At 39.8% G+C, this 27266-nt stretch overlaps 2 protein-coding genes across 2 annotated transcripts in view; both read left to right on the plus strand.

The window, feature by feature from the left end:
• Window positions 1-1543: 1543 nt before the first annotated feature.
• On the plus strand, window positions 1544-18985 carry LOC131255692 (uncharacterized). Its single transcript, XM_058256480.1, has 6 exons — window positions 1544-2011; window positions 9911-10011; window positions 14319-14416; window positions 14825-15042; window positions 16841-16893; window positions 18630-18985. Exons 1-6 carry the CDS (start codon window positions 1624-1626, stop codon window positions 18651-18653), a joined length of 882 nt encoding a protein of 293 aa, XP_058112463.1. The 5' UTR covers window positions 1544-1623; the 3' UTR covers window positions 18654-18985.
• Window positions 18986-21054: 2069 nt separating this feature from the next.
• Window positions 21055-27266, plus strand: part of LOC131255693 (uncharacterized) — a 32563-nt gene continuing 26351 nt past the window's right edge. The window contains exons 1-2 of the mRNA XM_058256481.1: window positions 21055-21510; window positions 22989-23146. Of these exons, the coding sequence (XP_058112464.1) occupies window positions 21152-21510; window positions 22989-23146 (517 nt within the window). The 5' untranslated portion in view covers window positions 21055-21151. The remainder of the gene's footprint in view (window positions 21511-22988; window positions 23147-27266) is intronic.

The raw sequence follows: 27266 nt of genomic DNA on the forward strand, positions 1-27266 counted from the left end.
GTAAAAATGGATAAACAGAATGGATGAAATACATATATCATAATGGGGCTCACAGAGCACCAATCACCAGCCACGGGACGGTGGCGGGGGAGTAGCCAATCCGATTGCTCGGGAACGGCTTGGCAACTCCCCTGCTACATGGCTGGTGGTCGGTACTTTGTGGGCCCTACTATAATGTATGTGTTTCATCTATTATGTTTATCTATCTTTATAAATCATTTTATAGTATGAGACCAAAAATTAGATATATCACAATTTCAAGTGGACCACGTTACATGAAACAATATTGAATGAACGTAGGTCATTAAAAACTTTGTGGGGGCCATAAAAGTTTTGGATCAAGCTGATCTTTGTTTTTTCCTTTCATCTGGGTCTGTCCGACCTAATCAACAGATAGGATGTCAAATAAACAGTACAATGGGCCTTAGGATGATTTTAATGGTGGATATCCAATCACTATTGTTTTCCTGTGGTGTGGTCCACCTGAGATTTATAACCCTCTAATTTTTGAAGTAAGGTCCTAAAATGATCTTAAAAAATGGATGAACAGGATGGATGAAACACATACATCACGGTGGGGTCTACAGACAACCGAACACCAGCGACGGGGATGGTGGCAGGGGGAGTAGCCATTCCGTTTCCCTCTTTTAAAATCCGCACCTGTCTGCATCAGCAAATACAAAGTAAGTCATCGCCGTGCGGTTAACGATTCCGGTCCTCAAGCACCGTGCGGTTAACGACGGGCGCGATTTAGGTACCACCCCGTCTGTTCCAGATCAGGACAGGAGGCTACGAGGGGACACTGTTATGCATTGCTTTTATCCAATCTGTCCATCAATTTTTCCATATCAATTTTAGTTTTTTAACAAAAAAAAAGCTGATCCAATGCTCAAGTGGACCACACCACAGGAAGCAACGATGGTAAAGATCCCCACCATTGAAACCTTCTTAGGGCCCACCTTGTTGTTTATTTGCCATCCGCCATGTTGATATGGTCATATACACCTGGATGAAGTGGGAAAGCAAATATAATCTTGATCCAAAAATGTGGTCCCCAATAAAATTTTAACGGTAGTGATTTAATACTAACTGTGTGGTCCACGTGAACCTTGGATCTTCTTATTTTTGGGGGACCATAATAAAATGATATGGAAAAATAGATGGACGGTGTGGATGAAATCAATACATCACGGAAGCCCCTCAGAGCCCTGCCTGTTCCGAGCTCGGAAACAGGCGGGGGTGGTACCTAATCCGCGCCCGTTGACGACCGACGACCGTATTCCTCCCCTCGCATTTTAGACACGTAAGCATCGTACAAGCGTCCAGCTGAGCGTTTCTGAAAGATGGTCCCATTAATCCGTGATCCAAACCATTCATCTGATGGAATCCGCAATGGACAGTCTATTAACAACATATCTCTCAGATTGGAAAATTCCAATCTTTCAAGTGATGACCAGAAATAGACGGTCAGGAAAGAAACAGCCACGTTGCACACTCAATCATAAGAGGGTTAAAGATTCAAGCGGTAAAATCTCCCTCACGCGCATTTTAGCAATCATTCTCTACAAAATCGTCTTTGGAAAGCCCGGACACTGTAATCTCCCTCTCTCATTTTCCGCAGGAATGGATTTTTGGCAGAAAGCAAGAAGCTTCGCAGAGGAAGCGGCGAAGCGATCGCAAGAGATCACGAAAGAGGCCGCGAAGCGATCTGAGGTTCTCACCAAAGGAGCGGTCGAGATCGTCTCTGAGACGGCCAAGAAATCAAAGGAATTGGCAGCCGAAGCGACGAAAAAAGCCGATCAGATCAAGATCGAGGCATTGAAGCGGGCCGATCAGATCAAGTCCTTGACCGAAGGGATCTCCCCGCAGATCCCATCCTTCATCTCGACCAAGGACTCGGCTACCGGGTCGCAGCAGCCGTCAGATCTCGATAAATTCGGCATCACTGATGACTTGCGGGAGTTCGTCAAGGGGATCACGATCAGCACGTTTCAGGATTTCCCAATGGAAGGTAATCCGATCTATCTATGGCATTTTGTACTTCAATCTGGACGGTCCAAATCGTGGGTCCCATTTTGGATTTAGCATGGCTCGTAACCACACTGGTCGGCCGAGCATGAACGGTCACCAATCCAAACCCACAAGGGATGAATGTGGCTTTTGGGATTTGCTCCTTCGGTGGGGGCTCATGATTCAAACAGTCTGGATTGTTGTACATGCACGCCAGATGCACTGTGGATGTATTGCAAATGCCCCTTCCAGTGCAGCGAAATTGTACTCTAGTCTGCTCAGGAAATTCATTTGGTCTGTTTTCAAGGTTAGAGGATTGGCATTGAAAACTGTAGTGTTTGAGAAGTACAATGATAATTGGGTAGATCTCTACTTAAGATCATAAATGCAGATGATGCACAAAGACTCAAAGAAGGTAAAAGATGTGTTAGATCAGAATTTAAAAAAAAGAAAGAGAAAGAGTTACTAAACTGATAAATAATGGTGTCCTAACAAAACTTTAGCAACATGGTTAATTAGTGATTGAAACAATATTACAGAAGTCTAACAAACTGAAATTTGAGCAAAGTATTATCGTGGACTGTAATAATCATAAAGGTCAGTATAATCATGCCAATGGGATCACCGAGTAGCTGAAGTTTATAAAGATTAAATGAATGTGTGATGTAGTTTAAGGATCAGTCAACTACGGAGGAGTACAACTGAATCATGGATTTTGTATGAAAATGTTTATTCAGAAAAATTCACTATGAATCTCATCAGATTGAGATTGAGTTTGCAATATAGAAAGAAAATGATTTGTATAATTCAAAAGATGGAATTCAAACAAGTGTAAAGAGAATAGTAGAAATAAGGGAACTAAATCGATTGGGATCAAATTTTTAGATGCATTAAAAATCGGCAAGTGAAATTGGTGTTTAAGTTCAAAACTTGAATCAAGTTCAAATTTCAACTGATTGCAAATGGGCAATTAAAATCAGCACTCTGGTTCAAAATTTTGATTGGTTAGATCAATTAAATTCAAAGCTAGGAATGGAAGTCAATTAACATAGAATTATGGAAATTAACAAAAAATAAAAATAAAACTGACTATGATAGAAACCAATGAATCAAGTCATCAATTGAAAGTAATAGAAAGAGAACCAATGAATCAAGTAAAGCTAAGAATCGGATCATAAATTGAAATAAGATTAGTCTACAAAACATCATTAAGCAACAAAAATGGTAGGGATTGGATATGAAGATCTCAACATATTATGAACAGATAGATATCAACAAATTGGTTAGAATCAATGAATCAAGTAAAGATTGCGAATCGGATCATAAATTGAAAATAAGAATGATCTATGAATCAAAACATTGCAAAAGCAACAAAAAGGTAGCAATTGGATATGAAGATCTCAACATATTACGAATCGATAGATATCAAAAAATTGGTTCAAAAGACAAGAACAAGAATATGTAATTGAACTCAAGGCTATATCAGTAATTGGTACTTTTGGACTTGACATATTAAACTTGTAATTGAAATCACCTGTTAAATCTGAATGTCATTATCATGTCATCATCATCTAAGCCTTTAATTGAGGCCAGCTACATGCATGCTGTCACTCCATTTATTAAGGGCCAGACCTTCAATTAGACCATAGGCCATCAAGTCTTTTCTTACTGCTTCCATCCATGCCCTTTTGGCCCTTTTCCATGCCCTTTCAGAGCCTTCAGCTTGTTCTAATTCACTTCTTCAAATCGGTGTGGTTCTTGATCTCCGTTGCACATGACCAAACCATCTGAGTCTACTTTCCCTCATCTTATTACCTATTACTGATACTCCCAGGTTCTCTTGAATGCATTCGTTTGTAATTCTATCTTTCCTTGTCTTGCCACTCATTCATCTCAACATTCTCATTTCAGCTACACTCATCCTATGAACTCATTGTTCCTTAACTGCCAAACATTCTATCCCATAAAGCATGGCTGGTCTTATAACTATCTTATAAAATTTCCCTTTTAGTTTGAGTGGTACATGACGATCACATAAAACTCCAAAGGCACATCTTCATTTCTTCCATCCAACTTGAATTCCATTAGCAACATCCTTCTTGATCTTTCCACTATCATGAATTATTGACCCAAGGTATCGAAGTGGTTATTTTAGGAAACTTCTTGGTTAACAATCTTAACTAATTCCACATTTTCACTCCCATTGTTACTAAAATTGCACTCCGTATACACTATTTTAGTCTGACTAATTTTAAATCCTTTATATTTTAAACGATTCCTTAATAAATCTAGCTTTATGTTTATCTGCTTCCTCTTGTCAATCAATGCTATGTCATTTGCAAACAACATACGTCATGTGATAACTTCCTGCAATTGCCTTTTTAACTCATCCATAACTAATGTAGAAAGGGACGAGCTCATGGTGTGCCGTAAAGGCCATTACATAAAGGTAACGGTGGCAACCGTTACATGTTGTGGGGTCGTAACGGCCGTAACAACCGTTATGGAAAAAAAATGACTTATAATTGTTGTTAACAACACGTTATATCCCCTATAAAGGCCATAATAGCCCTGTAATGGTCTATTACGGGACATATATAGGTTTTTCATACTTCTTAATCAACATTACGAGGCATTAGGCTTTTTGGGGTTTTTTTTTTAATAGATAAAAAAATAAAAAAGAGAGACCGTAACAGTCGTTACGGGGCCGTAACAACCGTTCTGTCCCGTATCGTAAAGGTAACGGTGGTGGCCGTTACGGCCACCGTTACTGTTACGGAACACCTCGGCTTAATGCCAACCCCTGGTACAAGCCTACAATAATGGGGAATATACTTGGTGGTCCTCACATTTGTTACCGCTCCCACATACGTATCCTTAATCATGTGAGTGTCCTCTTGAAACTCGTTTCTTTCCCAACACCCACCAGATTAACTCTCCAAGGACCTTATCGTATGCATTCTCCAAGTCAATGAAGACCATGTGGAGATCCTTCCTCCTCTCCTTAAATCTCTCGATCAATTGTCTAAGTATGAAAATAGCTTCGGTGGTAGACCTCTCAATCATGAACCCAAATTGATTTTCAATACATTCATCTCATGCCTTAGTCTTTGCTCAATTACTCATTTTCAAAGTTTCATAGTATGGCTCATAGGTTTAAATCTCACGGTAGTTAGTACTTCTTTGTATTGTCCTTTATTTTTATAAATAGGTACCATGATACTTTTGTCCATTCTTCTGGCATTTACTTTGTTCTTACAATCTTATTAAATAACTTTGTGAACCAAAATAACATAGTATCCCCTATACGCTTCCAAACTTCTATTGGTATATCATCTGGTCCAAGGGCTTTTTTCGTTTTCATTTTCTTCAAAGCTTCGTTCATTGCAGATATCCAAATCCTATGAAAGTATCAGTGGTCTCCAATGCCATTTGAGTTTATGATTCCTTCCATCCCTATGCTTTCTGAGTGGTTGTCATTTAACAAGTTCTGAAGATAGCCTTTCCATCTTTTATTGATCTCATTGTCTTTTACTAGTACCCTTCAGTTATTGCTCCTGATGTATCTGACGTGATCTAGGTCTTTTCTATCTCTCTCTCTCTCTCTTTGCAAGTTTGAAGACATCTTTCTCACCTACTCGTCCCCGATCTATTATAAAGATCATCATAAGCCTTACGTTTAGCCTCACTTACTACTTTTTTAGCAATATTTTTGGCATTTCTATATTATTAAAAAAAATTCTTCATTTCTAATCCCTTTCTAGGCTTTGAAACATGAATGCTTCTTGTGAATATATATATATATATAATTATAATTATAATTATAATTATATATCGTCATTCTGCAACCTGTTTTCCTTATATGATTGGTTTTCCCTTTAGATACTCTTGAAACGTCTTTTCTCACTTTCCTAATGCACTCAACTATCTCATTCTAGTTAACTTTTACTTCTTCCTTGACATTCTTCATTCCGTCTTCCATTAATTTATTTATAAATATCGTTTTCTCTTTTAAATTCCACCACCTAGTTTTTGGAGGCCTATTAATTCCACTCTCTTTCTTCCATTTCTTAATGTAACATCTATAACCATTAACCTATGTTGTGCAGTCAAATTATCGCCTTGTATAACCTCGCAATCCTTATATGTCGATCGTTTTGTTTCTTAAGTAGAAAGAAATCAATTTAGTTGCTGTTCCGTGGGTGGGCGCGTGCACTTGGTGGTGTGGCTTGTTCCTGGATCGTGGTTTTAGAACAGACGTGGTATGGGCTTAAGAATGATATATTGATGGATTTGGAGTTGCCACTAGCCGATGAGAGCCTAGAATCTACGATCAGTTGGACCTGTAGAATCACCTTGGGTTTGAGAATTGGAGACTCCTCAATTAAGTGACTCTTGGATATGGTTTACGGGCGGAGATTCTAGGTAAGGACCTCAGTTACATAGAAGGAATGGGTTAGGCACCATTCTCCACCTGTACTTGCGTATGGTCTGTACTTTGCAGGATATTAGGAATTTTAGGGATTTTTGGGTTATTGGATGTTTTGATATCAACTGACTAGCCGGGTGTTGACAACATCATAAACCGACTAGTGAACCACTACTTACTTGAACCACACTCAAGGAGTTCGGAATGTCTCACCTAAGCGGAAATTCAAGGAGATAGTAGGCCATTGAAAGAAAGTTAAGAGATAAGTAAATATTTGTTATGATGAGTGTATGAGAGGGAGGATGTGAGATGTAAAAGATTAAAAAAAAGGTGCCCAGATCGCTGTCTGTGGATGTGGAGGTATGGTAAAAGGGAAAGAGAGTGAAGATACTCCTCTTGGGAGGAGATGATTGTAGATCTCGGACCCCAGCCGTACTCCGCTGATTTGAACCATAGGGATGATTTGATCACTTGTGGAGGTAGGGATGGATGGCTTTGATGGGGTGGACACTCTCTTTTTCTTGTACTCGCAAACCCCCCCTTTTCCTCTTTCTCTCTAAACTCTTCTTTTCTCACTCAAAACTCTCTCTACAAGCCTTTGCCCTCTCAATTGCTAGGAATCAAGTCTTGTAGAAATGAGGGATTGGGTCTCTATTTACAAGGAAGTGGCCTGATTTTTTGGTAATAAGTAGTAACTTCAAGGGCAAATATGCCATGTGTAATGATCTGATTGGCTGGGAGCCACGAGGCATCGTGGGATGGCTTTAATAAGTGGTAAAACATGCAATTTCACCACATGGAGGAGAAAATTGTCCATTTTAACTGTGGGCGGCAATATTATTACTGCCTGCATAGGGGATCTCTCTTTATAGCTGTTCTGGAGATTCTTTAACTCCTTTAAATCGTCATCTACCACTATTTTTACCCCATTTAAATAATTGTCCTTTCCTATAGGCCAATGTTTACATCTTAATAATTTATCTAGTTTTGGCCCCCTTTCCTCTTGGTCTCCTGAACACAAGCTATGTTAACTCTCCTTCATTTTATCGTACCTACTAACTCTATACTCTTACCTATCAGTGTTCCTATATCGAATGTGGCAAGACGAATCCTATTTTCCTGGACTAACTTCTTTACCCATGCGCGTCTAGAATGGCATGTGAATCCTTGCTTACAACAATCGGGTGTTGTTGTGGCGGTTGCTTTTAGGGGATGCCCTTGCAAACCCTTGCTCATTTCTCGTTACACCTGGGTTCTGACACAGTGCATCGCTTATAGGGAATGCCCTAGCATGAGTTTAGAATGTCATATTGTCAGATTCATGATGAAAGTTATGGCATAAGTTTGACACTGGCTGCCAACCTGACGCAACCCTTCTTTATCCGGCTGGGGATCGGCAGCCAGTGTCAGGTTGGCAGCCAGTGTCGAACTTATGCCTATGAGAGCACACAATTCCCACAGGTGGAATGTAATATGTAATCTAATTAAGAATAAAAAACCGAACTGTGAAAAGTTCTGAATAATAAGATAAGATTATTTCTAGTTCAAATTAACACCAACAACAAGATAAATTAATATACAAAATGATCTATTCACAAAATGCTAACTGAAATGGAGCAATTCAATTCGGATAAATCTGCAGATGAATAAAATAAATGAATAAATGGTTAACTAAAAGGCTCCCAAGAGTTCTTCCATTGTTGTTCGTTGATCCAGGAGTAGCTCTGAAGGAATTTTTGTGTTGTGGATGTTGGGTGGGCCTCAGAAGTCCTCTGTGAAGACCCTTTGAGGATGCCACTGTGTATTGGTTTGCCCTGGTGGGGGCGCAATAACAAGCTGAGAAATTGGTGAAGAGATTTGAAATGAAGGAAAAATATTTGATGGTTTTGGAGGCTTTGAATTTATGAGGGCTTTGTAAACTCTTGGGGTTTTGAGTAGGGAAGTTGTAAGAGATATTTTTTGTTCCCATAATTCTAGAGGCATTTGAGTGTTTTTATAGAGGGGTGTGGGTGAATCCACTTCTTTGTCCAAAAGTAGAGATGTTTTTGTGAACTAGAGGCTTGTGCCTGATTTGGTGATGTTTGGTTGGGTGGCTCGGGTTAGGACTAGGGAGGAAACTAGGTGTTTACAGGCATATACTTAGAATAGGATCTAAGATTGTTGGCCATCACTACTTTCTTTTTCTATAGAGTTCCATATTATTTATTTATTTGAACTAGTGTCTTTTAAGAACCTGCATTTGAGAATCATGTTTTTGGGTGCATGTGTTTCCTGGTATAGAGGTTCAACAGTAGGTAGTTTGGAGCAAGATTCAAAATATCAAAATTTATTGTGTCATATCGATATTGGTAACGTTTGCAATAAATACTTTTGGTGATACTATAGAAACATCCATGTTGTGATACAAATATATATATATATATATATATATATATATATATATATATATATATATATATATATGGAAGATTATTGTTGGATCAGAATTTATCATTAATAGATTCCTCAGATAATTTTTAGAGAAACTTTGATACTCCAGCAGGTGATGGTTGAGATGCAGGCACAGACTGTACACGTGGCATTGAAGTAACTCGAATTGAATCCTTGAATTCATCAGCCCTTGTTTAGATAGATCATAAACAAAAATGATACCGACTGGTAACATTTAATGGACAGTTGAAACTGAAAATAGTCAACAGCCCAAATTCAGCCAACAAATGCCCATTAATCTGAGTTTGAAATGTACATCAACCTGATTTTGGAATGATGATCTATCCTTAGTGGGTCCAACAATGTGTACTTTTTAATTTGAATTAATGCATGCCCAGTGCACAATATCTGCGTGCCTGCATATCAATCATCACATTCTCAGGGCATCAAATAACTCCCCTAGTTTCAATGCTCTTTTGGAAGTTGGTATGTCTAATTTTCTTTAAATTTTGTTGCTTTCCCCATAGAGGTACTAGTCTATAATGCAAGTTGGGGAATGCATTGTTTTTAGTTGTGTGGATGTCTTAGTGTGGAAGTTCTGTACTTGATATTTTGGAGAAATTCGACCCTGTTTATGGGTTTACTCTGTAATTACATTGAAGCATTCCTTTGATTATTTATTCTAGGGGGTTCTGGAAGTTGATGCATTTTCTTTGGGGTTTTGGAGGTTGACTACATGAAGGTTTACTTAATTTTAAAAAAAAAAAAAAAAAAAAAAAAACTCTTACAGTGGAGTGTTCAAAATCTACATTTTGGAAATGTTTTGTTTTTCAGGATGTTAGTATTGGGTTTTCCTCCCCTCTCTTCTTCCTTTTCCTCTTCTTATTTTCTGTATGCAGATTTTGTGCAAGAAAAATGCAACAGCTGGTCATTTAGCAGAGTTTCTTTGATAAATATGGAGACAAATATGTCGTAGGGAGACTCTTGTTATAATTATTACTTTGAACTGGGTGGAGTAAGTGTGCTCTGTTCGCTGTGTAGATGAACCAGAGATATCAAATGTTCCGACAGTCTCAAATGTTCGGCAGGATCTAACAGAATGGCAGGCAAGGCATGCCACTCTTGTTCTCTCAACTGTCAAGGTAGTCCCCTTCTTTTTGAGTTTTACTTGAATTTTAGGGATTCACATCTAGGGGTTGTTTGTGACTAGTGAGTTTTCTCTGCTTGGTTGATGGCGCTCTGAAATAGTGTATCAACATAAATAGGGTTTCAATTACGTCTTTGTCAACTGACAAACTCAGTGTTCAGTTTGTGAAAGAGTATAATCAAATTATTTGAATTTCTCGTTGAACATAAATTTGGTGAACTGAGCATGAATGTGCAGACAGAAGGGCATCTGATCAAGACTGTAATCTTGTGACAAGAAATTCATAAGCACAAATTTTAGTGCTTTTTAGCTGTTTGCCAAGAGGTGAATATTCAGTCATCATTTACAAGAAATTGCTTTGATTATCATGCAATCAGTGGTCTGAATCCATGGTTGGGTTGCAGCAGTAGGTTATAAATCACATTTTGGAAAGGGCTTGTGATAATAAACCATCATGCGAAATGTCAAAACAACGAGAAAGTGCTTGATCCAGTGAGGTCATACCGTTACAGGCAATCGAAGGTAATGGTAGAACCATCTTATTTTCATTATAGAATGGAGGAAGGTAAGCATTGATTCTTAGTCTTTAGTAAGATCATAAAATCACCACCATTATTGGCCATTCCATCTGTAGCTACATGGAAATGAAATCAACATGGACTGAACATTCAAAGACTGGATATTTCAACTGAGGGATCCTTGTAGAACAAATATAAAAATATAAAACAAGTACAAATGGTTTTTGGGTTCAAAGGTAAAATATTCAACCATGTGGAGTTTGTTTATGACTATTGGAAAGAATTAGCCGAGGCTTCAAACACAGGCTCATCTCATCTGTCTACTGAATGGGACCAGATTCAGTCCCTCTCGAGGCATGGGAAGTTTACAGAGGTGCCATTCCTCCATGTCATTGCGTCACATAGAAATGGAATCAGCATGGACTGAACATTCAAAGACTGGATATTTGAACTGAGGGATCTTTGTAGAACAAATATGAAAATATAAAACAAATACAAATGGTTTTGGGTTCAAAGGCAAAACATTCAACCATGTGGAGTTTGTTTATGTCTATTGCAAAGAAATAGCTGAGGCTTCAAACACAGGCTGATCTCATCTGTTTACTGAATGAGACCAGATTCAGTTCCTCTTGAGGCATGGGAGGTTTACAGAGGTGCCATTCCTCTTTGTCATTGCATCACATATGGCATACATGGACTCGACCAAAACCATTTCTTTTTTATAGGCAAAATATTGCACGGAATATTGTCCAAAATTGACTGTTTGGACAATCCCAGCTCTTTAATCGGTGACAATACAAACTAGAAGACAGTAATCCGCAATGGCTCACATTCAGTGTGTACTGAGTGAAGGTCTGTTTATTGGATGGTTAGGCTACTCCAATCAAAACAATATTCTTTAATGGCCAATCAATTACAGATCCTGCAGGATGCCTGGTTTGGATGATTATGCTCATGTGCCACATGTAGTAAGTGATCTGGAGGTATGAAAATTTTGTGTCCATATTCCAGAGGCACTGGATAGGCTCCTCAATTGAATAGGGCCACCCATAGTCCACTTTTCTCTGGTAGGCACATCATTTAATTTGGTCCCCATCTGAAACCATGATATTCAGATGATTGGGATCACAACTGAAACCAATAAACCATGGAAGGCAAAAACTGCATTGAAATCCATGCAGGGAGACCTTGCATTCTCACTGATAAAAAAGGAAAGCTTATACTCTCCCTTAACACCATAGAGGATATAAGGGTCCATGACTTGCAAGGAGAATTTCAGTTTATGCCTTGGTTGAGACTTCCATGCATCTTCAACTTCCCCACATCTCTTATATATTACCTTTAACCATTCCCCATGGCAGTTTATCAGCCTTGCACCTAGGTCTGGCAATGGGTTGGGTTGACCTACTTAAACCAGGGATCTGGGTCGAGCTTATCAGGTTTTGGGTTGGGTAAATGTTAGAAAACATGGACCGTTTAGAAGAATGTGTTGGACTAGGTTTGATATTTGCCTGACCCGAACTGCCCTTATACGCTTTACACGCGCATAGACAAACATACATGGCATATGCAAATTTTTAACACGTGTGCATGTGCACACGCATCCCAATGCAGACATGCATATATTCAGGCTTTTGCTTTTATGGTGACAACACATTGAACCTTGCCTGGGGCCTTGGGTTTGAATCTTACCCATGTATTTACTTATATATTTAAAATACAAACAGCCTGGGCCTGGGCTTATGAATCTGCTAGTAGGTCCTGGGGCATCTCATCCAGGGTCGATGGGTTGGGCTTGTCTCCAGATTCTTGGCCCATTTAGTAAATGGGTTGGGTTGGGCTGACCGTGACCCAACCTGAAGCTGACTAATTGCCACCTCGACTGTCAGCAGGACTTGATTATGCATTTCCTTCAAGCAATTTTTAGTTTTAGCAGTTGGAGCTGAGGAATAACATATTACCCCCTTTCAAAAAATAAAATAAAATTGTAACTCAAAATTTCCCTAGAAAGAGAGGAAAACAGAGATACAAAGAGGATGATGAGAAATCATCGGACTAATACAGAGATGGAAGGACCCCCCAACTTCCCTGGAACAACTCCACTGGGCTACTCTTAAACGTGTTTAGAAAGTGGCTCTAGCCCATTTTGTCAACATTCACCTAGTCTTGTGGAATGCCTGCTCTGGGGACATTGACTTGCCCGTTGAAAGACCTGCCGTTACGCTCTAGCTAGATTGCTCAAAGGATAGTGAGAAGAGAGAGACGCCATATCGTTTCTCTTCCTTCCTGATCAAGTGAAAATCCAAATGGAGAAAAAATCCCCTATACAATGAGGCACATTACCCAACTAATTCCCAATAGCGTTAAAAAGTTCTTCCAAATGGGTGAATAAGTGATAACAGATTACCCTTATTACACCATCTTCCGGTCTGCTTCTCTGTCAAAATATCTCTGCCTATGTGTTTAGTGTTCCTTTTTTTTTTCCTCTCACTGTGTCAATAATCCAAGATGATAATGATGATGATCAAAATGGAAATGGATATATGCGTAATTTGGAGTTACTGTTTTTATTTGGAATGCTCTTGTTGTGTGCTTCTATGCATCTTTCTGTTTGTGCTAGAAGGTAGAATATATGCCCTGACCCATGAGTACTGGAAGTCATGTTATAGAACTTCTTCAAAATGGATGTGTCAGTCTTAATCAAAATGTTACCAGGTTGGCATAAAATGGAAATTAAGCAGACTGGTACTCCATTTCCAGACATATTTGAATTCGCTTTTTGTTTTTAGTTTTGATACATGCATAATTACATTATCAATGGAGGAATGCTAGTATGCAGCACTGGCTGCACAATACTATGCAGTTCCCTCCTCGAGGCGCACATGGCAAACTTGGTGCTTGGGACTGTTTATCTGGTGGGCTACCATGCAGATGGGCTATATAGGCAAAATTGCAGTGATTGGACGAACTCTGACCCATCCAGTTGTGAGTTTTAAATTTTTAACGTGGACCACTTCTCTCCCTGTTCCCTTGGTAGGTCACTTACTGGATGGCTGTGTAAGTCCACTCCCTCCCCCTTCTTTTGTTTTTGTTATTTTTTGGGATATGATCTATAGTGTGATGGCCTACTATAACAACAGTTCCGATTGCCAATTTTTTCTATGTATGCTGCACAGTGTGCTTTGCATATGAGCATTCCTCGCACGAGAGGTTCATTCATTTTGATGCTTTCTTCTTTTTGCTGGTTTTGATAAACTGTTGGTCTCTCTGTTTCTATCAAAAAAAGGAAGAAAATGAAGAAAAAAGGGGGAAAAAAGAAAAGGAAAATGAAAAAAAGAAGCTGGTTTTCTCTTTGAAAATTTTACATGCTGGGGCCTTGCTACTCAATGTGTATGCTAATGCTAGCATGGAGACCTACTTAAACATTAGGACCTGTAATTATTATAGGAGGAGGTCCTCCGCTTTTAGCTTTTGATTGTTTTTCCCCAATATCAACTTCTATAGATCTGCCTGTGAATATCATTGTTGTTATCCGTATGGAGAAGTACCAGATGCATTTGCATAATAAATTGTACATATTAAGAACTATGGTTTTCTCTTTCTTCTTCTTCTTCAATGTAAATTACTCTATCTCCATACACTGCATAAATGTCCCTGTTCTGTCAGGAAGATTTATTATTGCATCATTTATTTCAAACTTTTGGTTGCATCATCAGATGCGCCACGCCAAGTAGGACAATTCGTTGCATGCTAAACCTCTTTTCTGATGAGATTGCTATCGCAGGAAATTTCAAAGTTGAGATATGAGTTGTGTCCACGACATATGAAAGAAAGGAAATTCTGGAGGATATATTTTATAATTGTGAACACGCATGTGGCTCCGTAAGTCACTTATCTTTCCAACATAGATTCTTCATTCTGTTATTAACAGTAAACTGCTCTGGCTTGACATTTCATGCGGTTGATGTTGCCATCCTTGCCTTGTTTCAGACAATGTTTTGGTGGATTGTATTGCATCTGCATTGTTTATAGGTTGTGTCTGTATTTGAAACTTATTAGATTAAAAGAATAAAAAGAGGGGAAGTTTTTTTTTTTTCTTTTGTGTTTTAAGTGAAGATCTTAGCTATTAGATTTATTTTACTGACATGCCATATTCACATGTTATTCATTTTCTGAGATATTATGTTCACTTTTAAGGCCTGCAGTTGTTTTGAAAGAGATCCAATATTTATTGCTGGAAAATATCACTTAGGTCCCTCTGTGATATTTCCTTTTTCTGGTTCCATGTAGTTTCGAGAAACAGTATATGGAGGAGGCTAATAAGCTGAAGTCAGCAGAAAGTGAAAAAGAAGATAAGGTTTTGAAGGAAGATTCAATCCCAAAAACATCTTCTAAACCTGAGATGACGGAAACAAGCCGTCCAAGTAAGACGTCAACATCTGCATCTACCGAGCAAGACTTAGATGTGTTTCTTTTGGGGGATCTTGGAAGCAGTGATGAAGGCCCAGGTATATAGTTATTCGTTTTTATGGTTAGAATGCTCTGTTGTATGATTGGTCAAAAATAAAATAAAAATCCCATTGCCTCAGCCTGTTCAACAAACGTTTAGTCTTGTTCTTGTTTCATGATTTCCAAATAACATATAGTATGCTATTTTTACATTTATCAAGTAAATGCATGCATGAAGGTTAGAAAATAGAACCTCCAGAGTTAGGTTCTGATGTGCAGGATAATTCCTGCCTTTGTTGTGAAAGGCCTGCTTGGATAAATATGGAAAAATATTTTGGTCAACCTTGTAAAATCACAATAGATTGGCCCATTCAACTTTTTCAGCTAGAACTGGAACTGGAATTTTAGACTGCTTTGGTTTTGGGGTAATAGACCAGCCAGACTAGAGAATGTAACACCCGCACACGCCCCCCCCTGCTTTCTTTCTTTCCTTTTTATTTTTTATAACAGACACACCACCACGTGGGTCCTTGAACCCATGATCTCGGTGTTGAAAGTTACAGAGTCAACCACTGAGCCCTGAGCAGGGACCCAACATTTTTTTTCCATCCCTCATTCCCTCTTGGAAATCACAATTTGATTTCTCCCCCTCTTTTGCTAGAAACCTACCTTGCTTTAGACAGGTAGGGTTCCCAATTGGACACACCCATGAAGGGCCGACAATCAAACTCTTTGGTCCCAAGCTGTGGATCTTTTCCTTTTCTCTTCAAATCATTCACAAATCATACTTGCTTCTTTTTTTTCTTCTTCTTCTTTTCTTTTTTTTCTTTTTTTTTGGTAACAAACAATTATTTTGGATTTATTATTATTCTTGTTCTTTTATTGGTATTTTAAACCAGCAGGGTTGGCTGGTATCCAATTATCTGTATGCTAAAGAAATGAACTAAAGTAAATGTAATCATTCTAAGAATAGACTTCTTTTATTAAGAGTCATTTGCTTGTATTTAATTTCTACATTTTTTTGCAAGGTAACTGTACTTTTTAATTTCTACATTTTGATTTAATCTTATTTCTAAAGTTAATTCATGATGCATAGGGCAGTTGGTAATCATTTTTCTAATAATATTTTATTTTTTCTCACTTGTTATACTCTATTTCCCTTACACTAACCATTTTTAGTTTTTATATATATATATATATATATATATATATATATATATATATATGTATATATGTATATATATATTCTTTGAGAAATGCTCCAGTGCACTCAGAGCGCTTAAGTTATTGCGCTTCTAGTTGCATTTAATTGCATTGGGACACTGGACTATCCAATCCATTGATCTAGACTGTTCACTAGGTCTGGCACATTTCATGGGCAACCATGCAATCATCACACAAATGTGACAAATATTAACCATTTGATCAATGATCTTTAGCATGGATAGGCAATATCATTTACACGAGTTAGGTCTAGTCAACAATTTGATGCATCTATTTGCTAGAGACATCATGGATTGCTTATGATTCTAAAGAACTGTAGCCATTTTATTCATGGCTTGGAAAAGGATGGCTATAGAAAATAAGGCCAAACTGGGGATGAATTGGATCATCGAATTACCATGATCTTTGCATGGATTTAATAGACAGTTCAGACTTCAGATCAATCCATTGGACTGTCTAACTGAACTGATACAGCCAGTAGGACTAACTTGTAGTGCTCTAAGAGCACGGAAACATCTCTCTCTCTCTCTCTCTCTCTCTCTCTCTCTCTCCCCCCTTTATATTCATTTCTGAGCTTTTTATTTGCTTGTCACTTATGACTTGAATGTTTTGATGATGCACTGGGCTTTTCAGACGACGGAGATGATGCTTTTGATGATGATTTGGACAACATAGTGAATAACTCGGTAAGCACGAATTGCTCTAGAGCCTGTCATATTTAGGCCATGTTTAGCTGCATGAGTAAATTGAATAGTGGGCTCACACGTACAGTCCGTTATGTTATAGCACGTGCATTTGATCAATGCATAACATTCTTATTTATGAACTGTATTATATCACTCCTTTATAGAGGCTTAGTATTTTACTCCAGGAGCCATTATTTACACCATCCCAATTTACTTTTAGCAATTCAATGCTACAAAACCTGTTGATTGTAAACAACCTATGTAATAGCCTATTAGATAGCACTTGACTGTAATCAACCTATGTAATAGCCTATTAGTAGCGCTTGATTGTGATTTGTGATCAACCTATGTAATAGTCTATTACATCGCGCTTGTGGGAGTTTTATGATCTCATTGCTGGTCCCTAGCCCTGATAAAGGAGGGTTGTGTCAGGTTGGCAGCCGGTGTCAAACTTATGCCGAAACTTCCAACATGAATAATCCAGACAGTTATGATATTCCAGACTCATGGCAGGGTGCTAAGTTATGACCCTAGATATAGTGGAATGGTGGAAAGTGATTCATGTGGCCGACCCCAGTTAGTTGGAATTAGGCTTAAGTGAGATGACAATGATGAATACAATGTGATAAAGTTGTACCATTTAATAACCAAAAGTAGAAGAAAAGGGTGCTGCTATCAATCAGGATGGGGCAGATATCAATTTCCTTTGACTTAATAACATCCACTGCATTTGTATCTTACATCCACATTCGGTGTGCATACTCATGCATGGTATGCTGACATTCATGCACGCATCCAATTTCTACCATGCATGCTGTGTTGGTTGAGATTGAGCTAAATGCATCCATGTAGGCTCACAAAAGCGTGAAAACAATGTTGGCCAGCTAGTACTCATCATGTTTCTGGGATGATTACTATGATAGCATTATAAAGGTATTGGGGCACACCCATCACTTGGAAAAGGATGGCTAGAGAGTAAGGCCAAATCAAGGATGCATTGACTCATCGATGGGACTGTCTAAGTGAACAAATGCAACTAGGAGCCAGATGACTAGTGGTTCTCTGAGAGCCTGGAGGATTTCTCATGTACTTATTATTAAAATTTTCATGTAGCCGACCCCAATTAAGTAGGATGAGGCTTAGACGACGATGATGGTATTTAAAAAAAAAAGAAGTATATCAGCTGACAACAGCCATAATGGCTGTTGTATTACCTGATATGTCAGTTTGTAACGCCTGTTACACGTTAAAATAAGTTGATTGATAACAGCTGTTATGTTGGCCCCTGGCTGTTATGATCCATTGCATGATAATGGGATTTTAACTCGGTTTCTCATTCTATAGTCTATACCCCTCGGCTACCCATGCCATGATAAAGATAAAAGGAAATTGAGAAATGTGAAGGATATTTGCATTGTCTTCATGGCACAAGTGTGAAATTGGCATACACATTCACGATTCTCACTCTTCATGAGGCAGGCTCACCACGGACACATTGGCTTATATAATTCATTAGCTCATTTGATGGGCCCGGCACGTATGCTGAATGTGGACTGGTGCAATGTTTATTCACTCTGTCCCCTGATCTCACATGTTTTGCCTAGCTTGCGCATTGTTTGCGAAAGAGGATTATCATACCTGTTTGAACACATCTTTCACATGGCTCAAAAGGTTAGAAAAGAAAAACAGAGAAATCACAAATGTAGGTCTGTCTGATAACTTCCATTCACTTGCAGGATGATGATGAGAAACCAAAATAGTCAAAGAAGCCAACCATTGGAACCATGCAGATCGATGTTATCCTATGGGTTTGAACTGTTGTCCAAGAAAACTAGAAGGGGGCGACCTTGCAGCGAACGCATGAATTGTATTTCATTGACAATAAAGAGCAGTCGGTAATGTTCGCCATCATTGATTCAGGGGTACTTGGAACATTTAGAATTTCAGATCTGTTTACTTCAATTTATCATTCATGTTGAATGGAGGGGCAGTAGGGAGTTTAGTTTCTTGTGTATAAACTGATTTCATTGTTGCTTCGGATTGAAGCCTATTTTTAGCCTTTGTATAAGAACAGCTGTCTTTTTTTTCTTTTATCTTTTTCCCTTAAATATTTTATTTTATCCCTTGTTCTTCCATTTTACTTTTGATAAATAGATATTGGCTGGCTGTGTATGGTGGTGACTCTTCAACAGTATACGATGAATTAGGGGTGCGGCTTGGGTGCTGTGTCAGGTTGGGGGTCGACCTGAGCCCAACCCAACCTCAAGAGGACCCAGCCCGAATTCCAACCTGAGGTGCTTAACCTGAACCTAACTCAAATTCCTTTATGTGAGACCTGATCTGACCCAAATACATCAGATTATTCCCAGCCCAAACCCTGGTTGGGTCAATCGGGTTCCGTTTAACCTGGCCTAAGATGTAGTCAAATTTAAAAAAAAGGCACATGTTTATGGATTTAATGATTTGACATCGAAGTAATGAAAAAGTTTGTTATTATTATGATTTTCCCATGGTCAAATGCAGATGTTTTCAAGACACAGGTAAAGGAATTAATAACATTGTACTCTTCCAATATCTTACTATGGTAATCCTCAATCCAAACAAGCCCTAAATGTCCTTTTTCTTGAAAACTCTTCTGATGTCTTTAAACATGGGGTCATCGTTTAGGAAAAAAAACTAATCATGTGCAATTGCTCCTTACAACTCTTGTTGCATGGTGGAGATAATAAATATGCGTTGTTGTATATGATGATCAAGACCTTTTTTCTGGTGGGTCCTTGCTCTTGCTCGGGTGGTAGACTCCCAGGAGTTTCAACTCCCGGTCAAGTGTTCGAGTACCCATAGGTGGTGAAATTCCACTAGCATGAGTGTGTGGGGGTGTGTGTGCGTGTGTAAAAAAAAAACAAAAAAAGACCTTTTATCTGGCTGGCCTCACAATGGATGGGCCTGACTCCCAAATTGTGTTGATTTAGTGGGATTAGGATATGGTAAACTACAGCAGATATTGAGAATCTCAGAAAATCTTGCTTATCATCTGTTCATTTGAGAGGTGGATGTTTATATTTGTTTGACTCACCAATGCCTAGCAGATGGCCTGGTTCTGAAATAATCATCTATTGGATGATACTAATTGTCTGGTTTTGAACTTCTCCGTTGGTCCACTCGATGCGAACCATTGGCCATGTTCCTTTTAAATTGTCAAATTGCATGTGGTGGTGGTGGTGTTGATGGCACCATTGTGGAGCCCACCAGGTGAATGGTCATGATCAACGGTCCTTCATGCTATGCTGATAAGTTGTTAATGGGTCATTGAGATTTCGAACATTTGATGGATGGAATGCCCATGAACAGAGCCTGGATCTTCCTAGTTCAAAGCTCAAACATTACAAGGGAACGACAGTGTCTCCAGAACATGGTTTCAAGACTAGTCCCAAGACTCTCATCATGCAATCAGCTGCCTTTTCCGTTTGGAGCCACTGTTGGGTGCCCACAGGGCCCACTTCTTCATCGTCCACTCTCATCTCTCAAATCCATCCTGCCCATCAATTGGACTTGTTTCTGTGACCATTTGACCACACTTTACTTTCAACCATTCGTTTGCAATGTTAATATTGATGGAGAAGGGCCCAACAAGTGAACGGTTTGGATCACTGAACAGTGGCAGTGCAGTACCATGATGTATGAATTTTATCCACGCCGTTTATCCATTTTTTTAAATATCATTTTAGGATGCAAGTCCAAAAATGAGGCAGACCTAAGGCTCAAGTCGACTACACAGTGGGGATTGAACGCCCACCGTTGAAAACTTCTTGGGTGCTCCAGAAGTATTGGATCAAGCTGATATTTGTTTATTTACTTCATCCATGTTTGTGTGACCTTATGAACTGGTTTGATGGTGGGCCTTATGAAGGTTTCAACGGTGGGGCGTCATTATCGCTGCTGCTTCATGTGGTGTGGTCCACTTGAGCATTGTACCTGTCCCATTTTTGGGCTCATACCTTATAATGATCTGAAAAAATGCATGAACGTCGTGGATAAAACCCATACATGACAGTGGGCCCCACACACACCCCTGCCTGGACCGATTCTGTCTAGCGCGGGGCATGGAGTATCCACCTTCAAATACATTTTGGTCAATACAAAAAGAAAGAGAATTCCGCCAAATTTCAAAAAGACGGGGCATTCCTGTAATTATTGATTTATATAAACCCAACTCCTCTTCATCCCTCGCTTTCAGAAAATCTCTTCCTGCAACACCATGTTGAAAAGACTACCATTTTTCTCCCTTTCTTTCGTTCATATTCCATTCATGTCTTCCTCCATTTCCTCTCTATCTTCTTCCTGCAGAGGAACTCTATTCTCTCTCCCAGCTTCAAAACCACCTCGCCCGAAGAAAATACCCTTCACCTTCTCTGCCCACAGGAAGACGTGGGAAGATCCCTACCGTTGGATGTCCAACACCAACGATCCAGATCTCTCGGATTACCTAAACAAGGAGAATTCCTATGCTGAGGCCTTCATGGCCGACACCAGCGATCTCCGGAGGGGATTATTTCAAGAAATGAAAAGCCGAATGCCGCCGAAAATATGTACTCCTCCAGAGCGCTGGGGACCATGGTTAGATTATAACCCTAATTAGTCTTTCTTTTTCTCTCCTTGAAAGATGTAGAAATCCGGTTTAGTAGTCCTTGGGACTACCTGAAATTGTAGTCTGTCGGGACTTCTTGTTTACTCGAGTCCTGAAAAATGGATGGACGGAGCGGATAAGACACATACATCATGGTGAGGCCCATACAGCTTGGACACCAGCTAGCTAGCTGGCTGGTGTTGGGGTCACCCGCCAAACCTTTTCCATTTAGGCATAGCCTATCCATCATGAGGACCACAGATGAATGGTCTGGACTCTGGATCACCAAAGGTGCGCCCTACCTTTTCAGTGATCTAAAATAAATATGCTAACAATTAATATCATACTAATAATTGAAAGAATAGAATGGTCTGATCAATGCAATGCTTACAATGTGGACCATTCATCGCAAAGCTCACAGGATGAACAGTTCCGATCACTGAGAGGGCATGAACAGAAAAATGAGGCAGATCCAAAGCTCAAGTGGACCACACCACAGGAAACATTGGCAGTTGAACGCTTTCTGTTGGAAACTTTTTGGGGGCCTACAAAAGTTTTGGATCAAGCTCATATTTATGTTTTCCCTTCATCCAGGTTTGTGTGACCTTATGAACAGGTTGGATAACAAATAAACATCACTCTGGGCCCCAGGAAGGTTTCAACTGTGGATATCATTCTCCTCATTGTTTCCTGTGGTGTGGTCCACTTGTTCTCTGGATCTGCCTCATTTTTGGGCTAATGCTCTAAAATGAGCTGGCAAAATGGATGGACGGCGTGGATGAAACACATACATCATGGTGGGGCCCACAAAAATTTGACACCAACCAGCTGGCTGGTGTTGGGGTCATCTGCCAGACCACGTCCTGCCTAAACAGGTTTTGTCGGAAATCTTGATAGGTGGCTTGGAAGTGGACGGGTTTGCCAACAACAGTCTTCTTTGACAAGAAAAAATTTAAAAATAAATCCAACCATCATTTCAGAGCCCGCTAGATGAATGGTCTTGATTATGGAAATGTTGGCCCCAGCTGTATTGTTGTTAGTTGCACAAAACCACTGTTTTTCTTGGCCGAACATTCAGTGGTCCCTCTTTCAACTGTCTCTTTGCAGGCCATTGTGGCGCCTTCTGGGTCATCTAGTCAGTGAGCTTTGTGTGCGTCGTCCATTCATGGTGACCCACTGAATGAATGTTTTTTTTTTTTAAAAAATAAAAATCATTATTATTATTTTTTAAAATTTTTATCACTGTGGTGTACCCCATCTGGGGTAAAGGTCCCACTAACTGCAATTCGCCGCACTACTGAGAGTGACCCACCTTTTTTCTGTTTACGATATGTGAAACTTTCAAGGCCTTTATATTTGAGTTGGAATTGATATTTTGAATTTTAGTCGTGTTTGTAACTTGATAGCAATGTCATTTACTTTCCTTGCTTTTCTTTTGTTTATTTGAAATTTTGTTTCTGTGGAATAGGCTGTATTATCAGTATATCCCTGAGGGGAAAGAATATCCTGTTTTGTGCCGGAGATTGGGGAGTGATGATGGTTTGGCTAGAAAGCTCTTCTGTTATTTGAGAGGCTTTGGAAAGGAGGAAGTGTTGCTTGATTGGAATGAAATTGCGGAACAGTTTGGTATGTTTTGCATTTCTTTCTATATATAAATTTAAAATGTCTTTTGTTGCTTCTCTAGATGGTCTGTTTGGACGCATGCCAAATTTCAATATATGGGAGTATAATGATATTTTGGATCGCATCATGATCCAAAAACTATGTGAAAACTGAAACCGTTTTGTTCCATCCACAACTTTTTGCCCGAGTAAAATTTTCTTGAAAAGAAACGAAAAGAAAAAATAAAGGAAGCAGCTTGGATCAAAGCAAGTCCACCAATCTCAAACTGGGATAAAACCAATGTTAAACTGCTAATGGATTCCAATCATTTGGCCAATCAAGGGATTTTTCTTTGAAGCAGTTGCCTTGATAGGGACACCATGCACACGCCCCCTCTACGCACGTATTTGAGGAGGAGGCGGGCCCCACTTTCGATTTGGATCAACGACGACATCTTTGGAGGGCCTCCTAATTAGGGGGCTGCGTTATGGAGCTTTGGAGTGGACCCGATCATCACATAGATTCTACCATCGGATCTCATGATCGTGACCCACTACTTTCGATGATTTATGATTTTGAGTTTTGATTACTTTTGTTATTAGAAACTTCATGAATGACTTTGATTGCTTAGATTAGTATTTATTTGCTTTAAGCTTTAGTATTAGTACGCGCACATGGCGTAAGGGTACTTTTGTCCTTTTTCTTTGGGTTTAGGGTTTTCTTATAAATATAGCTATCCCATGTAGGTATTGCAATGATGTTTATGAATAAAAATTCCTGCGTTTTCTTTTTCTCTTTCTTTGGGTTGAAGAATCGAATTGTGTGCGAAGCCCTCCTTTCCTCAAAGGGCTAATTACCGTGGTGCAAAGCCACATCTGCTCCAAACCATCTCTATCTTCTTACGCACAAATTTCATCACCCTCAACACCCTTCCCATCTTTAGATTCACCTCTTTTTACATCCAAGTTTTCTCCTACAGCAGTGCACAAGCATATTTCAGATTCTGGCCCATTTGAGGGGCTGAAACTTCGGCGGAGTACTACGCACAAACTGTGCATTGGATCGACATGAAACTTGGTATGGAACCTGTCCATATCTGGCCGATCCCAGCCTAGGAGGCGTTTTTCGATATCGTGGGCCCCACGCACGTGCAGACGATCTATCACGCACGTGCGTCTAGGCCCCCTGGTTGTCCAGCGTTCGTAACCTTCCCAGGTGGTCTCTTCCCTTCTATTTCCTTCTCTTTTGACCTTAAAAACTCCTTAATCCAAATCCCTAACTCTAAAAAGTCCCAAATCCCAATTATCCTCAATTTGCAAACCCTAGATTTTCCTCTAAATTGAAACTTAGTGGATCTCTTGAGTTAGGAACAATCCTTTGCAAGAATGGATGGTTCTTACACTCCTTTGGGCTTGTTTGGCTTATAATTTTATTTGATCTAGCCCTAAAGTTGTGTAGGCTTGGACCCCTGATGCAGGACATGGAAAATTAAATATGATATGCAATATTGCAGGCTTAGATCACACCAATTCAGAAACAATCACACAAATTCCACATCCCACATGAAAATCCAAACATTCAATTAAAGGGGAATCTATGCGGGTCCAAGCCGACACAGGCTAGGACTGGACCAATAAAATTATAAACCAAACAATGTCAAAGGGAAATAAAATCAACTACTCATGCATAAAAATCAGTCCCTAATCCAAGGGATTCCCTAATTTCAATTCAAGGAACCCTAAGGTGATAAAAATGGACAAATCAATTAGGGATCATGTAATATAGGGTTAGGATTCATGAAAAAATGGCTATGAGAGGATAAAAGAGGATAAAAACCTGAGCCCAAAGATAATCCCGCGTGTGGACAGCAACAATGGCCCAGACGGACGTGCGTGTGATCCCGGCCGCACGTGTGTGGGGCCCACTATTCAGAAAAAGGCCACCTTGGCCTTGGTCGGCCAGGGATGGACTCCAAAACCTCCAAATTTCAGCTCGATCCGATGGAAGTTTCAGCTCGCCTGCGGGCCGAAATCTGGAAACATGCTGTAACGAAGAAATTCGATGCAACAAAAGGACAAATTCGAAGTACGGATGGTGGGGGAAGATGGAAAAAAAAAGATGATGGAAGATGGGGGTGAATTGGGATCGATGTGGCTTCGCACCACGGTAGTTAGCCCTTCGAAAAGGGAGGGCTTCGCACTCAATTTTGAATTCTTCCACAACTCACGAAGAGAGCAGAAAAATAAAGCAGAATTTTTTTTTTTAACTTCAATGATTGAAAAGAACTACAAAGGGTACCTATTTATAGGGAGAACCCTATACCCAAAAACTCGCACCATGTGCGACACTATTACTTGGCGATGAAGTAAACTAAAATAAAAACCAAACAAGGAAATCTAAAGCGTTCACGATGTTCTAAATAATAACAATAAGCAAAACCTAAAATATAAAACCAATCCGACGAGTGGGCCACGATCATGAGATCCCATGGTGGGCTTTTCTTGACTATCGGGCCATACTGAACCAAAACTTGTCTTCTAGCTAGGAGGCCCTCCCTGGACGTCGTCATCGAGCCAGATCGATGGTGGGGTCCTCCTTCTGCGTACGTATGTGCGTAGGGGTGGTGGTGTGCGGGCGTGCGTGTGCACGATGTCCTCATCAACCCCCATAGATTCCCCTTTTTGAATGTTTGATAGTATGTGGGATGTGGAATTTTGTGATTGTTTAAAATTGGTATCATCTCAAGCTTGATCTCTTGCATTCCATATTTAAATTCATATCCTGCATCATGTAATCATGCAATTTTGAACTATGCTCACCATAGTGGGGCCTGCAATACTGATAAGAAAGGTTTGGGGGTGGGGGTGGGGGGCACAATTTGAGCAGTCTGGAATCCGGACAGATGCACATGTACAACATGTGTTCATTGGATGACCGACCATCATCAAAGTGATGGTAGATGTACAACATGTGTTCGTTGGATAAGCGACCATCATCAAAGTGATGGTAGAAAATGCACACAGTGATCCATCCCATGCTATTACCGTCCTACCCTCCATTTATAACTGCAAAATCAAATTATATGTTGGTTCGGTGTGAATTACTTCAAATTGCAATCAATTAGAAATCAACATCTCTTTCAAATATGCATTCAAACAGGCCCTAAAGAATTATGATGGTTTAGCTTTTCTTAAATTATTCTGGCTAGTGTGGTTGGTGTTGAAAGTCTTTGTCATTATCCTGAAACTGGCCTTACATGACTGAAACTGAATTATATTTGTACCAATGAATTGATATGGAAATGGGCCTTTCCATTTTCAACTTCGACATGTCAATGGCTCTTGTTTGCATTCATTTGGATCATCTCTTCATCAAGCTGGGTATTCATGATGTATATGCTCTAGCTTGAGGGGAGTGTTGACGGGTGGTGATGGACATACGTGTGGCCCACTTCACATGGAGATCATGGTTTCTATTGTTTTATTTCATTATTTGTGTAGTCTTTAAGGTGATGCATTTGTTAGCATAGAGTTTAGGCATATGGGCTTTGGTTATGGACTAACTTTGTAGTGATGTTTTTGTACTTTCACATATATTATGAAAGCCCTAATGATGATAAGAGGGGCTAGGGGTGTCACTGCCTTTGAAGCCTTCTCTCTCTTTTTCCTTGCTTCTCATATTCTCTCTTTCTCCTTGTGAATCTAACTCAATGAACACATTGCATGGAATGAACTAATGCAATATTAATGCAGGAGCATTTCCACAACAGGCTTGAGTGGGGTGGCCTGTGTGATGTAAGGGCGCACTCGGGGTGGGCGGCCCATGTGAGGCGGTACCCATATGAAGAGGGGCCCATGAGGGGGGTTCGTCCTAGGCCCTAACCCATGCGACGTGAGGCCTTGGCTATGAGATAAAGGGATTGATTTGCCGTGCTCTATCAGTTCGAGCTTTTAGAGCAAGTGGCTAATTGTCCTGCATCAAAGTGGTATCAGAGCAGGAGGTCTCGTGTTCAAGACTCCTCCTCGGGGGTGATTAATGCAGGGGCATTTTCACATCGGACTCAAGTGGGGTGGCCTATGTGATGCAGGGGAGCACTCGGGGTGGGCAGCCCGTGTGAGGTGATACCCATGTGAAGTGGGGCCCA

Source organism: Magnolia sinica, chromosome 9 (genome assembly GCF_029962835.1).
Source record: "Magnolia sinica isolate HGM2019 chromosome 9, MsV1, whole genome shotgun sequence".
Classification (NCBI taxonomy): Eukaryota; Viridiplantae; Streptophyta; class Magnoliopsida; order Magnoliales; family Magnoliaceae; genus Magnolia; species Magnolia sinica.